The sequence below is a fragment of the Poecilia latipinna genome, unplaced genomic scaffold (genome assembly GCF_001443285.1).
Source record: "Poecilia latipinna isolate Pla-1442-1.1 unplaced genomic scaffold, P_latipinna-1.0 Scaffold782, whole genome shotgun sequence".
NCBI lineage: Eukaryota > Metazoa > Chordata > Actinopteri > Cyprinodontiformes > Poeciliidae > Poecilia > Poecilia latipinna.
In genome coordinates this window covers 397,587-413,931 of record NW_015113398.1, presented here as the reverse complement: position 1 = coordinate 413,931, position 16,345 = coordinate 397,587, and the positions used below count along the sequence as shown (strand labels likewise).

Sequence of the window (16,345 nt, the reverse complement as noted above, 5' to 3'; positions counted from 1 at the left end):
TTTGAACATCTGTTTTAAGTAAATCTTTTGTTGCATCTTTTTTTTTAACATTTTTTTCTCATTCTGTTTGAAAATATTTATCTCTTTCATTTCATGTAAACTAAAAATTAAAACGAAGCTTAACTCTCCAATTTCCAAAAAGAAAATAAATTCAAGTAAATTAGACCTGCAAGCAGTTATAACGGGTTCCTTGCCCAACCTGGCAGGCCCCCACCTCTTTAAAATTAAATCATGCAAACATCTGTGCTGCCTTTTTTTAAATTCATGTCTTTCCATGTTTGCTTTTATTGCATTAAATAATATTTTTCTCTGAATGAATTGAGTAAAATCTAGAAAATAATGAGCATTTCAGTTGCTTGCTGTTGTGTTGAACTATTTGCTTTCAGCTTTGTGAGCTGAACTTTGCAGAACATCAGGAGACTGAGGTCAAAATGACTGGACTCTGGTCACATGGGACTGTCTGTTATCTGCCCAGTACAAACATCCAGAACCAGCAGTTTGGCCCAGTTCTTCCCGAAAAACCCATACAGCTTACCTACTACTTACAAAAATCTCATTTATACATATTTTCTCTATTATGTCCATTACATGAACAATGCAATCACTAGAGAATATTTTCTTCAAGTACTTTTCTTTATTTTCCACAAACAGACATTTGCTGAAATACACAGTAATCTGCTTTTCTGTAAATCTCAGTAAATATGTACAAACTCCAATATTTTCTGCCAAAAGATAAAAAAAACCGTGAATCAGATGAATGGATATTTATTTTTCAGCCCATTATTTAACCCCACCCCACCCCCAAAACCGGTGATGCTATTTTGCCATTATGGAAAGTGTCATCTTAACTCTCACAACTCTAAAGGTCACTGTAATTTAAGCTGCACATTATTTAGTTTAAACCTGTAAAAAGTTTTCTGTACAACCAGAAACAGAAGCGACACTCCCACAAGGTGTCAGGCGTTGTAAGGCGAATACAGGAACTACCAGATACAGAATCGGGACCAGAGTCTGACTTTTTTCTTGTACAGCTGGACCTGCTGCCAACAAAGGATTAACTGAAAACAGATGCAAGCCGCACTTTTCAGATTTTTATCTATGAATTAATATATACTGTTATGGAGCATTTTGTGTTGGTCTGGCCCACAAAATAAATCAAAGTTGGTGGCTGTCTTAATGCCACAAAGTGGGACATTGAGTTCAAGGGGTATGAAGTTTGATGTAAATATCTGCACAAATTTTCATTTTTAGGACAAATTTTGTTTAATTTTGGCAAAAATGTCTTTGGAAACCTTGGAGGTTATAAACATTAACTGGAAACGCTAACAAGCTAAGAGCTAATGAGGCTAGCTGGGATTCATTAAACTGAAGGTTGCAGGCTAAGAGCTGAGTCTGATGATAGAAGAGAAAAATAACAGTAAGCAACACATAAGTAGTAATAAGTTTGGCTAAATTAATGCAAAATAAAGACGACTAGTATTTTTACGGCAAACTGAATTATATAATATTCAGAATAAAAACAAATAATTGAATTAAGACACTGAGTAGTTATAATAAAGATAGAAATATTATTCTAAATCATATGTATAAATACATTTTATAGTGAGGAACTTTAATCCCTGCAATAAATCATCTTGAATTTGTAATTCATCTTGTGCTATCATGAAATTATTTTGAATTTTCCTTAATAGTTCATCATTATGATTTGACTACTTTTCTAAATATAATAAATATTTTTTTGCCTTCTGTGTAACTTTTTGGGTTTGGGGTTGAAAAGGATCAATAATGATGATCAACACTAGAATATTGGATTTATTTTTTAAATGAACCCACCAACTCTTCAGAGAGCAAACAAAAGCTAAAAACTGCTTTTTTTTCCAATAAAAAAACAGATGTTTCTTAGTTTGGTCCAAACAGTTCTGCAGAACTCTGAGCAGATCTGAAGCGAAAGAGGCTGAGAAAACCTGGAATACATGAAATCCCTGCAGAGCGGCGATGTTGGTGAAAGAGGAACAGATCAGGGTTTAACAGCCTCTCATGAAGGGGGATGAACCAGATCATTCTCTGGGGTAAAAACTCTTTATGAATCAAAGAAAACAGCAAAGTTCTGGACTGTGACTCACTTAGCGGAGATTTCAAACCAGAAATGGAAAGCAGTGAACTCCTAAAATCTCTCTGGGAGACCAATTATCCTCAGTGTGAGTCACCTCAGAGAGGTAACACCATTTACATCAACAGCTTGGGCGTTTAAATAAAGCATGCCTTATAGTTCAAACTGCAGTGATGCTGCGGCGTTACATAACGCCTTAAATCTGCTTTTCTGAAATTCGCTGCCTCTGCAACACCAGCTGAGTTAGAAAACACCAGAGCAGCCTGGGAGTGTCTGATTTCAGGAAAGAAAGACACAAAACTGAAAACTGAAACTCAGCTGCATCTGTAGCATCAACACGATCAAAATGAATCAATTTAAATGTAAAAAAGCATCTGCTGTTGACGTAAATTGCCAAACATTTTAAATGAAAACCACAAAAAAGCATCAAAAGATTGGATTAAAATTGTTCTCATTGAGATGACGTTTGCATGCTAACATGCTAACACACTAACACCTTCACTTCCTGTTCAAACAGCACCAGGATCCATGAAAACTGCTGCTTCCCTTCACATCAGCTTCAATCAGATCATCAAATTACTCCTGAAGTTTGCAGACACAGAATGGCACAAATGTCATCAAGTATTCGAAACCTTATTTATCAGCAAAAAAGCACAAAACATAAAACAAAAAATGTAAAAGCTACCGTATTGTTTAGCTGGCAATTATTTTTTTTTAGAGATGCTATTGTGTGTTTTATCAATAAAAGCCTGCCAGTAAGTTTTTTTTTTTTTGTTTTATCGAAAGTGAGATAAAACTGGAAAACAACTTCCTGTCATGTTTGATGATTTTGTTGAGGTTTTAACATGCAGGAATGATTCTTTTAGTTCAGATCTGGAACTATTGTTATTGTTTCCACAGACAAATTAAATGCAGGTTTGGACAAAAAAAAAAACCAAACAAACAATTTTTTGTCCAAAAATACAGGTTTAGTCCAAAACCAAAAGGTTAATGGTTAAATGCAGGTTGGAGAATGAATAAATCAGCAGCGTGTGAATAAATGATGCATCAATAACAAACTCCTGCATTGGCACTTAAAAAACCTTCAGCAACTCTTATAAATGTAAAACCAAATAAACCCAGTGAAGATGAAACTGGGGACAAACTGTCCAAAATCCAAACAGGAAAATGTATAGAAAAAAACAGGGAAAATGAACAATTAATTGATTTAAGTTATTTTTAAATTGCTGCAATTGGAATTAAGTATGTCTTGGTTTTTATTTCTATTATTGCATTATTATTTTCTTGGTATTATGCTGCCAATTTTATTGTTTATTAATATCTTTATCAGTCTTAATTTTATTTCTTGTTTTTTCGTTTGTGTATCTGTGAAGTTGTAATTAATGTGAAGCTTTTTGGTCAGCAGAGTTTGCTGTAAATGTGATTTATATATAAACTTGTGCAGAAAAGTGTTATGTATAAATGAAACATACATTAAATAAATAAAAAAGTAGATAAATAAATAAAAATGATTTTTGTGGTTTGTCCCATTATTTCATGTTATAAGGTGCAGGTTACTTTATTCCTTTTCAATCTTTTATTTTCAAGAATTCAGCATGCTGATGTGAGTGAAGCATCAACATAGCACAGCGTGAGATTAAGTGATGTTGCTACTTCTGCAGTGGTTGAGTTGCAGTTGTGCTGTTTTTGGAGAAGTGGAGCATCTGAAGGTGCTGAATCTTTTAACAATCAATCTTCAGCAGCCTTATCTGGTGACCAGACTGGATGTTGTTGTGTTGGATGTGTGGGAAAACAATGCTGGAGTTTTAATTCTCTGTGGCATCGTTTCTTCTTTCACTCTCAGAATGAAAGGTAAATATGTAACAGTAGCTACATTTCTCAATGTGCGCAAATCTTTGTCCATGTTCTGCTAATGTTGAAAAATCACAATTTTGTAATTGTGGTGCTTCCATTAAATAAGAAATTAAATTAAAACCCACTGTAAACAAGTAAAATAATGGCAGCAGAGAGGAGATGTTTGGGAATCTTTAGGTTTCATTAACATTGTAGACTTTATATTCTGTCAGGCTGATAATTATAAACCTCAGCTTCCTTCAGCTTTAGACAGACATAAGAAATATCTCAATATGCAGACGACTCAGTTCTCTACTTCTGTAACAATCCATCTACATAAATCAGTGATTCTGTTACTGTGTGACTAAATAAAAAGAGTTTTATGTTAACAATATGAGCTGTGGTGAGTTGGTATTATATTGTTTAGTAAAAAAAGAGATAAAAACAGTTTTCCATCCCAGTATAACTGAAAACAGAGTTATGTGATCCACAGAGAGCTTCTTGGTTTATTTTTGTTATGGCCTTTCTACCTATCTTTTATTTTCAAGTTTAGTCTTAATTGTTTTTTTTTCCTTACTTAACTTTGACCTAACTTTATAACTGAAGCAGTTCTCATGTAAAGTTTAAAGGTAGTTTCCAACTGGGAAATGTTTTCTCCCTCTTATTTTCTCAGAGGAAAAAAAGTTTGTTGTTGGTCCAGCAAGAACTTCCAGCATCCAAAAAGAGATGAAGACAAATTCGCTCCATATCACTCTGGACTTTATTTTACTGTCAACCCCGTTTGGTTTTAACTCCAAATATGAAAATTTCTTTTAAACTCTTTGTCTCAAAGTTCAGATCTTCTCTCTCCAGCTAGCAGCGCCTTTCGGTCCAGTTCTGTTGGCTGAAAGTGACAACAGCTTTGGGGTTCTGGTCCCCTGTCATACCCACTCCTGCACCGGGTATTTGTAATAATGCTGCATCATCGTGTTCTGCTGCGCTCCTTTGCTCTTAAACTGGAAAATGGTGTAGATCAGCACCAGGATGCAGAGCGACAGGATGCAGGGTATCACCACGGCGATGGCGTTGACGGTTGTGGGGACGTCGTTGATGGTCACGATGACGTCCACGTCGTCAAGAGGCAGCTGCCGGTCTCCGCGGTTGCTGCCGGAGCGCTCCATCTCGGACTGGTAGCAGCCCATCCAGTCTTGTAAAATAGACTTTGGATATCCAGGCTCCACCGTCAGCTTCTGGTTGTCGAACTTCCAGTACTCCTTCCCCCTGTAGAAGAAGGTGTGATCTGAGGAAGGTGGGATAATGGTGTGGATGGTAGAGGGTGATGGATGACATAAATGGAGAGAAGGTAAATTCAGGGTTAGGTCTTATTTATTGAAGCTATTGAGACGTAAACATGGACAAGTCTGATGTGTCAGTTTCAGTTCAGCCAGCCATTGCTCTGATTTAGCCCAGAAAATTGTGAAAACTGGACCATTTAGCCACAGATTTTCAGCGGATTTGATCAAGCTGACAATGAAGGGACCATTGTATTTTAACTAAATGTTGCAGAAAGTTATTGGGAAGTCCTTGAGGGAACAGTTTGTTCATCTGACTCAAGGTTAAAAACCTCTAGCTGCCTTTGATTAACAACTGGAAGACTCATTATCTCTGGTCTGGAATACAACTTTTGTCTTTATGTCATCATGTGATGTAATGTTTCTCTTTTGTGTTATGTTTTCAACCATGTGAAGCACTTTGAACTGACCAGTTGCTAAAATGAGCTACATAAATAAACCTGCTTTGACTTCATTTCTTTGGTTCGATGATTATTCCCTCCTGGACGTTGAGCGTTTTGTTTTCAGACGGTTGTAAAAACAAAAACTCGTAACCAAGGGAACAAGGAATAGTTTTTACAACTGGGAGTAGCTGATTAGAATCTCAAAAGCTCAAGTGTTCCTGAACTATGACCCCAAATCCCAACATCTCTATGTGACTTTTTAACTCGACGGACCAACAGAGGTATAAAGAGGAGCAGCATTGGTTTAAAATCTGAGAGAACATGAATCTAGTTAAAGTAATAACCAGCCAAAACTCAAATATCTTCTGAAGATGAACTTGTCTTATCTGTTTGAATAACTTCAGTTTGAAACATTTTGCTACATTCAGATGATCTGAACGTAGGCACTAAATGTCATTTTAGTGCCTTAATTTCACAGTTTCTGTGACATTTGAGGGGCTCTTAGGAAGCCGTTTCCCTGCAGGTGTAGAGAAGCTCTGCTCAGCAGGACAAACTCTGAAGTACATTAAAACCTAATGTAGGATTTCAACATTTTGACATTTCCCAACTGAAAGTACCTTCAAATACCAGCTTCAACAAAAGGATAATAATCAGCTTGTGATTAAAGAGGCAGAATACTCAAAAATGACAAAAATGTTTTCCAATTGTTAACTTTTTAATTATTAAAATAAAATACACATAATTTTGCATTTAATCTTAAAAGTAACAGAAAATCACTTAAGCTCCAGATCTTTGAATTTATTCAAGCTATCAACATATTGGTCCAAATGTGGTGTTCATAAGACAACAGGTACCAGAACCCAACACAGACCCAATCCAACAACTAAACACACGAACCTTTGACTGCAGAAGCACAGAAATAACCCCCACAAACTCTTAGCAAAATTAAATCAGTATAAAAGTAAATCTGAAATAACATTTCAGCTTTACGAGGTTTAATCTGCTGAATTGTTCCTAAACTAAGTCACAGTAACAGCGCTGTTGAAAGCAGAGGGAATCCGACCATCAGTTTTATCTTGTTGATTCTCTTGTTCCTGCAAAACTGGTGAAGAGGAAGGGTGTTGGTATCAAATCAGGGTTTTTCTGGAGGCTTAGAGTAGCTGCATGCTAGTGTGCAGCTACGCTGGATTACTGGTAGATGGGTATCTGGGTTTGGTTAAGAAGAGAGGAGTTTAGTTTGTAGCATCTGGACAGATTCTGAAGCTGAGCTGAAATCTCCAGTTTCCTGTTTAAAAACACAGAGTTGGAATCTGATTACAAAGGTTTCACTCCGACGTTGTTTTTCTTCATGCTAAGAACATCACAGCTGAGATCTTCATCGGTAAGAATTGTAGCCTATCTGCAGTAGCGATGTATGGAAACATCTTGTCAGTGAAGGTGCGTTTGAAGGTATGAACAGGAGTGTTGGTATCCAGATCGGAGAACGTCAGCTTTCCTCGTTCCCAGTCCAGATTCACTCTGATCCTCTGGAGTTTCTTTTTTATTGAGATAACTTTAGCAGCTGCTGGTGGAGACACTGCTGAATATTTACCTTTACAGAATCTAATAGCCAGCAATCCAGACTGTATTTTCCCCTTCCTCTGGACAGACTCAGCCAACAGACCAAGTCCCCAGTCTTCATTGTCTCCAACATCAACATCCCAGCTGTGGTTCCCTGAGTTAAAACCCTCAGAGCTCAGGACAGACCGTGACTTAAACCTCTCTGGATTATTAGGAAACTGCTGTTCGTGTCCTGAAGTCAAACTGGTCAAATCTTCAGACAGGATGACCTTTGACCCAGCCGTGTTTGGGTCCAGAACCAGAGGAGTGTAGGTCACCATGGTCTCCATGTTGCTCCAGATGTTGAAGGCCAGGTTGCCCAGATGTTTGGCCTGGTCTATCAGAGCTCCTGAGGGCAGCTGTGGATCCTCCAGCAGGGGGCAGCGCTGGACTCTTTCCACTGCAGCCTTGTAGTTGTGCAGGAATGAGACATCTGCAGCTCTCAGCTCCGCTTCTGTGGCTCTGACTGTGTCTGAAAGAGCTGCTATCTCTCTGCTCAGAGCCTCCATCTTCTCCTTCATCATCCCTCTCTTCTGCTTCGCTTCCTCCCTCAGTGCAGCCAGCCTGGCCTCCTCTTCCTCTGTCAGAAACTGATGAAGTTTCTTAAACTGCTCAACAATCTGCCTCTCTGTGTGTCGGGCCTGGACCTTCAGGTGTTCTGCTGTCTGATCAAACTTCTTTTTAACTTTCTTTCTGAGCTCCAGCTTCTTCTTTAAAAACTCCAGAGATGTTTTCAGATTCTCTCTGTGATCCTGAGCAGCTTCCCGGATTGGTCTGAATCTGTGGTTGGTGTGTTTTTCTGAATGACTACAGATGGAGCAAATTGGTTCTTGATGGTTCAGACAGAAGAGTTTGAGTTTCTCAGAGTGCAGAGAGCAGAGATCCGTTGGGATTCTCTGGTCTCTCTGCTGTAGGAATGATTCACACAGGTTCTTCAGAGCCAGATTACGAGGAGGATCTTTGGTGAATGATATGGTCTTACAAACTGGACACTCTCTTGCTGGTTCCTCTCTCCACCAGTTCTTCAGACACTCCTTACAGAAGCTGTGGCTACATGACAGAACAACCGGATCCGTAAAGACGTCCTGACAGACCGGACAGCAGAGATCCTCCTCTGATCTGGAAGCCATTTTGTCTCTGAGTGAAGCTGAAAACACAGAAGGTCCAGTCAGTCTCGGCTCCCTCCCTCCTCTACTAACTTCCCTCAAAGTGACTCTGAGTGTTTTGGTCCAACTCACCTTCAGTGTGAGCAGCTTGAAGCAGCAGAGCTGGAGGTTTCCACTTTTCCCTCCTGCAGCTGGACTCACTCAGAGGAAGCTGCTAGTTTGGTCTGAAGGTGAATCTGATCGACTCTCTGCAGGAACCAACGATCAGAAACTGATTCCTGCTTTGGTTCAGGTGTGTTGGATGGTGGAGCTTAAACCTGCTGCCTCACCCGTACCTTAGACGTGTTTCCTAGCAAAGTTCATATTTCAAACTTTGAGCTGCTATAAAACTCAATAATTTAGAGGTTTTATATTTGTCTGCTTAAAAGAGAACAGAACTTGCAAGTCTCTTGTGAAGGAAGGAATTAAAATCTACAGAAGGTCTAGGGAAACTGTCCAGATTCAGACCTGCCCACCACTTTGAAAAGCCTTTTGCTAAAAGGTGCTTTGCAAATAAAATTTGAATGATTGAAAGAAAGAAAAGACAAAATAAGGAGAGGGTACAGATATGAATGGGCATCTTGATTTCAAACTCTGCTCTAGACACAAATCGCTTCAATCACAGCATAACAAAAACATATAAAGAGGCGACTAAATCATCTTATCAAACCTTTTCCACCTCAGACAGACCTTAAACAAAGTTGTATTTCCTACTTGTGAGATGATCCTGCTCACTTAGATCCAATATAATGTTTTGAGACCAGTCCAAGAGAAATGTCCCATAGCTGAACCCGATGGGTGTCCCCCGCCAGGCACCAGCACCCCTGGTGACCCTAAAGGGATACGGGATGATGGACGGGTGGATGAAACAGCTGGATGTTTTTTGTTCAAAGTCATGACTAAACCTCAGCAGAGGTTGCTGGACAGGACAGGGCCGTGTATGGATGAACTCAGAGTGTCAGGCACACGTACAGCTGCTTTTTAAAAGTTCCCCAGGCTATAAGGTTTTAACAGTCCTTTCTCCATCCAACAGAAAACGAAGGGTACTGTTCACCTACCCCTCAGTGAGGTAAATGATAAATGGCGCTTTATCAAGACCAGAGAACCATGAAACGCTTCACACCACATTCATCCATTCACAGCAAACTGCTGGCAGTAGCCACAGCTTCCCTGGGGCAGAGGACAGACTGCCCTGCACTGGCAGCACCGTGACCTCTGACCAGGCAAGGCAGGTGAAGCGTTTTGACCAAGGACACAATGACAAAGTCGGATGGAGCGGGTATCAAACTGGCAACCTGCATTACGGGAACCGTCATCACCATCGTTCCATGATGTTGGCCACACTGGTCACACAATAGTCTGTGGTAAGACAACTTTCTAAAAAAAGTTTCTACATTAAATCTCTTGAAACCTGTGTGTATACTGCATCCTTGTTAAGCATTTCTGGGAGAACTTTCGAACCTGAACGTTATCTTTTAACAGTCTGTCGCTTTGTAGTTTATTTCTAAATTAAAACTTTGATTGTGTTACCTCAATCATTTCAAATAACAACCCTCTGCTGACGGAGATGCTCTATTTTTCTGATGCTTGATGTTCTTCACACCACCTCAGTTAAACTGGCTTTAGGGTTTAGTTCGGCTACAGAACCTGACCCAGGACTCTGTCCTGCAGAACGCTTCATCATGGCTGAGCTGACGGTTCTTATTTCTACTGTTTTAGACGTATTGAAAAGCGACATCATGCTGGTACTCACATCCCTTTCTGGTGGTGAAGGCTCCCTGGGGAGAGTCAGGGACTCCGTCCCACACACTGATGGGCTTCGGGTATCCTGGGTCCACCGTCCGCTTCTCCTCATTGTAGCGCCAGTACTGGTTTCCTTTGAAGAAGTAGGTTTTCCCGAAGACCTCCCAGCGGACGGCGGCATCGATGCCATCTTTGGGGAGGAAGCTGCCCAGCTCCATGAGGCTCTGAGGGTAACCCGGCTCGGCCTTCACCTCCTTAAACACCCAGAACTTATCACCTGAAATAAAAACAAAGGAGCAAATCAACATTTTTTATCTGATCCTTTTTAATGTTTGTGCCTAACATCTGCACTCAAACACAAAATCTTAACAAGTATTTTTGGTCTAGTTTCTAGTGCAAACATCTTAGCTCACTTGCAATAAGACAAAACTAATTTACAAATAAGTTTTCAGCAAGGTATAGGAGTTTATTTTAAGTCAATAATTCCTTAATACTGATGTATAAGTTTATTTGCATAACACATTTCAGAATCAAGGTAATTCAAAGTGCTTTACATCACAAAAACACAAAAATAAAACATCATACAACTGAGAAACCAGAAACAAACATTACCATCATCAAAATCATCAACACGTCGAATATGTTGGTCAACATTTCATTTATTATGGTTCAGAAGCTAAACAAGTGGGTTTTTGGTTTTTGTAGCATGGGGAAATGTCTTGTGATAAGTGAAATTATCAACTAAATTATAAATGAAATTATGTCAACAGCACAGGGGGAGATGGCATCTCATGCAAATCCTCCAAAGAGAAAGGAGCATAATTTAGAAACAAGAAAGATCTGAAAAACTGGACAAAAGAAATCCCAAATTATTCATTAATTTAAGTAATAAAGAAGAACATTAAGCTACTAAACAACTTGAAACGTGTTGGATATCAAAGTCATTACATTTCTGGTTCTTTTTATGTCCTGAATTCATAGCAACTAAAACCACTGGAAGTGTTTGCAGGCTGATCAGTGATCTCCTGGTTTCTGTTTAATTTCTCCTACCTTTGAAGAAGACAAACTTTCCGTCGGACCTCTCGTAGGCAGCGTCGATGCGAGGAGGCAGGCCCTTCCAGAACTGGTCGATCTCTATGGGATAACCCTCCAGGACATTGTTGTTCTTCAGACGCCACAACCAGCGATCCTGAAGACAAGAAGCAGAAACATCAGCCTTCATTCACCAGCCTGAGCTGCAGCAGCACAGTAACTGGAGAGTTGTTTTCTGCTCGGCAAACAAACCGGACCAGATATCTTCAATTAAACCAGAACTGTGTCACTTTGAAGGACCCAGAAAAGGAGGATTTCCTGGCTTCTTTCACACCAGCACAGTTCAGTCCGCTTTAATCGACCTCCAGTCTGTTTATCTAAAGTCCGGTTCAGTTGAGAAGGTGTGAATCGAACCAGAAAAAGCAAACTCTGATCCTCCAAACCTCGGTCTGGGTTTGGTTGAAGTGAACTCTGGTTTGGTCTGAATGCCTATGTGAACACCAAGCGGACCAGAGACCACTCCATAAAAAGGAAGTGGACAACAGTGAAGGGCATTCTGGGTAAATTCAACCAAAACAAACGCGGTAGCCTAGTGCTAGCAGGAGAAATGGCTCGTGGACTTTAGCCATGAAAAAGGATCCCTAAAATCTGACGCCTCCATTTTGTTTCCATTTGGTAAAAGGAAGTTGCGCTCTGTGTCTTCAGAGGTTTTTGAGTCGTTTCTTCAGTGGTTCTTGGTGCTGACCTTTGAACCCCTCCCAGATTGGCATTGTGTTAGCACACGTCTGGATGCTCAAACACAAATTTGCTTTGGAAGATAAATAAAGCAGGTTATAAATTATGTTTTGTTCCCGGTGAGGTTGAATTTACTTAAATTCATTACCAGATGAGCATCAGAACACATTCCTATGTTTTCCTATAACATCTGATGTAACATTCATCCTTAATCTGTTCCTATCTTGAATAAAGTCACGCTGAAGCATCAGCCTGTCTGATGTCTGTCAGGCAGCCTGTCAGGCATCAGCCTGACAGACGGAGGACAGGTGTGGACAGATGAGCTGCCAGAGGAGATGAATATTCTCAGTGACAGGTGATCCTGAAGGTAGACGGAGAGCTAGATCAGTCTGTGACCTTTTTTAGAATTCAGTTTAAAAATCAGAGACGTGAATGGATTTTTATTCTTCCATCCGTCACTAAGAGTTAAACACTGTATCTGTTGCATTAACACATTTTCTGCAATTTCTCTATAATTAGGAACATTTACTCACTGTTGCTTCAGCGTTTATCTGTAGATTTAAACAGACTGTTTATTTCTATTAACTGCTATTAACTTTAACGTTCCAATAACATAGAAAGTAATCCTGGTTCAATTCTTCTGTTTCTTCTTGTGCCTCTTCTCAAACATAATATCATCAAAAACAAACCTGGAGTTTCGCCCTCATTCTTTAAATCCCATGGCAACTATTTAGCTAAAATGTCTGGGGGGACGTAGCTCCGCCTTCGAGGCGCAGCTCCTCCCGCACTCAACTCCTTCAGACTAGCCAGCAGCAATTAGCAAATGAACTGCTGAGTTCATTACTACTACTTGTCAGTGAAATGCTGGTAAAGATGTTGTTAAAGGGTTAATAGAGGAGCCATGTTGGGAAGACTTCCTGAGAGGAGCTGGAGTTTTTAAAGTAACAGAAGCTCAATTTCAAGGCATTAAATCTGGAATTGAAGTTTCTTTCATATTTGATATATAGCATCTTTATAACAATTGAAGGTATAAAATGCTATAAATTGTCAATATGTGGCTGGAAAACACAAGGATTTCCTCTCCACTGTCGCCCCCTGTTGGCCCAGAAGAGAGAGTGCTGCAGGTTTATGACTTGATGCTTTGCTAGGTTTCCTTAGATAGAATATTTTTGTCTCTCTCTGATGGACACAATGACCACCTGACTACTCTTGCACTAATCTGACCTACTTTTAAAAAGAAAGAATGAACAGTCAGAACAGAATAGCTTAACGTTGAAGCTTCATTTCTCTGCCTCACATGCAGACCAGTGAAAGACAAAGAGAATGCAAAAATATTCCTCTTATTAGAAATTAAAAACAATAAATTAATAATCATTAGACTTGACTTAATATAAAAGTCTTTAACTGTAGTTTTGATGTAAACCAGCTGCTGCATTGCTCATGTGGTGAGACACGGTCAGCTGCTGTGATGTTGGAGGATCTCATCAATGTTTCAGAGAAAATGAAAAGTAGGTCATTTAGTTTCAACCACATCAGCAGCGAACAGAGCTTCATATCAGCAGCTAGCAGAAAGTTAGCTCTGGGAAGCTAGCAGATCTTTACTTGAGTAGCTAGCAACTTTAGAGCAGCTAGCAGAGCATTAGCTCAGGAGCTAGCATAACTTAGCTTAGCAGTTAGCAAACTAAAGTTCAGAAGCTATCAGAGCTTCACCTCAGCAGCTCATATAGCTTAGATTAGAAGAGTTTTAACTAGCAGAGCTTTAGCTCAGCAGCTCCTCTCTGTGGCTCAGACCCAAATGTTGAAGTAAACTCCTTCAGGAAGGCGTGAGGCTGGGATTCAAACCGAGGACCTCTCTGCCGCCACACCACCACAACGCAGCCCCTCCTAACAGATCAGTTTTATCAGTTCTGTTAGTTTTGTGTAATTAGTGGAAATGTCAGCGTCCACATTCTTCCATCTCTCTCTCTAATTAACCTTTCATCTCTCTCATCCTGTGACTCAGCCCGATATTTAATGTTCTGGATCATTATGTCTCTGGGTCGGGGGCAGGACCGGGCCGGCCCGTTCTGTTCTCGGTTAGGCTCACTTTGAAAACAAACAGTTCGTTTCTGAAGAACGCCACGGTGTTGAAGTTCCCGTCGCAGATGTTGGGCTTTCCGTTGCCGGGCAGAGCGGGCCGGTCGCCGGGCGGCCGACCCGGCCGGGCGACCCGGTCCGGATGGCATTCCGAGGTGGAGTGAGTCCGTCGGGAGGGAAGCGTGGGCAACGGCCGGGTGGGTTCCAACATGGGGGTGGGGATCCCTGAGTGGGACGGGAAAAACACAGAGAGGGACCGAGGGGGAGGGGTTACTTTACTGTCACAGAGGATCCATCCATCCATCCATCCATCCATCCATCCATCCATCCATCCATCCATCCATCATTTATGTTCTCTGTTTATTCTTCTCGTTCTTTCTTCAGATTTTTCATCAGTTTTGTTTTTCTAATAACCCTTTATCGGTTTTTTAGCATCAGATATTGTTTTGATGTTCTCTGCGGGTTCTTTATGTTGTATTTTTGTCATTTTTCATATTTTCTAGCTGTTCCTTTAATGTTTCAGTCTTCAGTCTATGTATTTCCTCTCTTTTCTCTGTGTGGTTGTGCTGAGCAGAAACGTCTTTGTTCAGATTATCTGAACGCCGTTTATGGCCTGAATAATGTCCGTCTGATCTACAAACGGCTCTTTGACTCCTGCATCTTCACAGAGGAATAAAACCCGGCCGTGTTTTTTCTCTGAAAGGTGGAAATGCCAAACAACCAGAGGAACTCAGTCAGATATCTGCACCGAACACTGAGCTGCAGAGAAAAGATGCTGCTGATCTCACGCTTCCTGTCAATATTTCCCTGAAATGTCAGCTGTGCATCATGACCTTTAAGGTGATAATCAGGCAATTTTTTCAGGCTCTGATCATTAAGTGAATAAGAGGGAATCTAACCCTGACACTTTCTCTTCCTTCTCTTTGTGTCAAAATAAATAAGTTTTTCACCACATTTCCACCAGCGTCATGATAATTATTCCTCATTTGCAGACAGAAATCAAAGTCAGAGTTGATGAAGACGGCGGCCATCTTTGTGTCTCCGGCATAAACACGTTTTCCAGGCAGAAGCTGCTGGTTCCGATCCGTTTTCATCCTTCAAATGAAGCCAGGCTGTTGAATATTCTCCATAATTCAGCTGCTCTCTGGGCTCCAGCATTAATAATTCACACAAACAGTTTGCTGTTTTGACTTTTGCACGTTTTTGCTTTTAGATTCAGAGTGAAATGTTGTGTTCATGAACACCTCAAAGAATCCTGCTTCGTCCTGCCAGTTAAATTTTTCTCTACTTGTGTCGTGTTTCCTCACCGTAGATTTTCTGAATGCCCTGCAGGTCGTCCATTGGCAGCTTGAAGTTGTGCGTGTCCATGTACTGGTAGAAGGGAGCCATGATGGCGCTGGGGTCGTTGGAGTGCTCCAAACCCAAAGCGTGGCCTAGTTCATGCACCGCCACCAGGAACAAGTCATTACCTGGACAGACAGACGGCAGAAAATCAAAGATGGCGTCCAACACACTGAACCACTGATCTGCAGCTGGTTTGTTAAATTCACAGTAAAATCTGTTTCTATCACTCTCCTCTTCAAAGTAATACCAGTCCCAAACGAACACACTGAGTCTTTAAATATATAATCTGTGAGAGAATAAATTATTCAGATCTCATGAAACGGCAAAAATGTTGGATCTGGAGAAGAGAAATATCTTTATATTTGATGTAGGAATCCTGCTGAGCAGCAGTTAGCGCTCTGAACAGGAAGTTTAACACATTTTCCACTAATAACAATAATAACAACAACAATAATAATAATAATAATAATAATCTGTAAGGTGTTCTACGTCACCCTCCTTTAGCTCATTGCATCAGCAGTGAGCTAAAGATTAAAAGTTATATGCTAAATTCACTTGCTGATAACAGGAAATGGACTTCCAAAATAAAAGCTGGGTTTTCCAAAGATCTTTATAAACTCCTGCTTTTGAATTTTTTTCTGTCACATCTTAATCATCGTTTCAGCCCAACATTTCAACAGAAAACAAAGAATGAGCCGAATCCAGATGTTTACCAATGAATCTGCAGCAACAGAGATGCATCAGCGTTGAAGGATTCACTCTCTTTTATTTTGATAGTGCACTTCCACGCTAGTGAATTTACATATTAGCTAAACTAGCTAAATGTTTAGTTTAAAAACTAAATACATAGTTTACCCTGAGTGAATATTTACTTACTATCATAGCTCAGAGCTAAATTGGAGCCATTTCCATTGCTAATTAAATATTTAGTTTAAAACTGTGACTGTTAGAGATTTTTCGGTATTATCATTTTGTTATTACTTTAGTTCACATTCAGTCTATAGATCGTTGTGA

General features: G+C 40.1%; 2 protein-coding genes across 3 annotated transcripts in view; both read right to left on the bottom strand.

Annotated features, from left to right (window-relative positions):
• Window positions 1-4,520: 4,520 nt before the first annotated feature.
• Window positions 4,521-16,345, bottom strand: part of mmp24 (matrix metallopeptidase 24) — a 36,466-nt gene continuing 24,641 nt past the window's right edge. Inside the window, exons 6-10 of one of the 2 annotated variants that reach the window (XM_015046523.1) lie at window positions 15,295-15,456; window positions 13,998-14,212; window positions 11,195-11,333; window positions 10,155-10,421; window positions 4,521-5,222 (exon numbers count right to left, since the gene is read on the bottom strand). In XM_015046523.1, the coding sequence (XP_014902009.1) occupies window positions 4,864-5,222; window positions 10,155-10,421; window positions 11,195-11,333; window positions 13,998-14,212; window positions 15,295-15,456 (1,142 nt within the window). In that variant the 3' untranslated portion in view covers window positions 4,521-4,863. Of the gene's footprint in view, window positions 5,223-8,526; window positions 8,611-10,154; window positions 10,422-11,194; window positions 11,334-13,997; window positions 14,213-15,294; window positions 15,457-16,345 lie in introns of those variants that run through there. The other variant, XM_015046524.1, reaches the window with a different exon arrangement.
• Window positions 6,964-8,587, bottom strand: LOC106956013 (zinc-binding protein A33-like). Its single transcript, XM_015046526.1, has 2 exons — window positions 8,495-8,587; window positions 6,964-8,403 (listed from the first exon to the last, which is right to left on the bottom strand). The coding sequence occupies exon 2, from the start codon at window positions 8,384-8,386 to the stop codon at window positions 7,004-7,006; it is 1,383 nt and encodes a 460-aa protein (XP_014902012.1). The 5' UTR covers window positions 8,387-8,403; window positions 8,495-8,587; the 3' UTR covers window positions 6,964-7,003.

Coding starts and splice junctions, on each gene's coding strand:
- LOC106956013 (XM_015046526.1), bottom strand. CDS start 8,386: ATGGCTTCCAGATCAGAGGAGGATCTCTGCTGTCCGGTCTGTCAGGAC.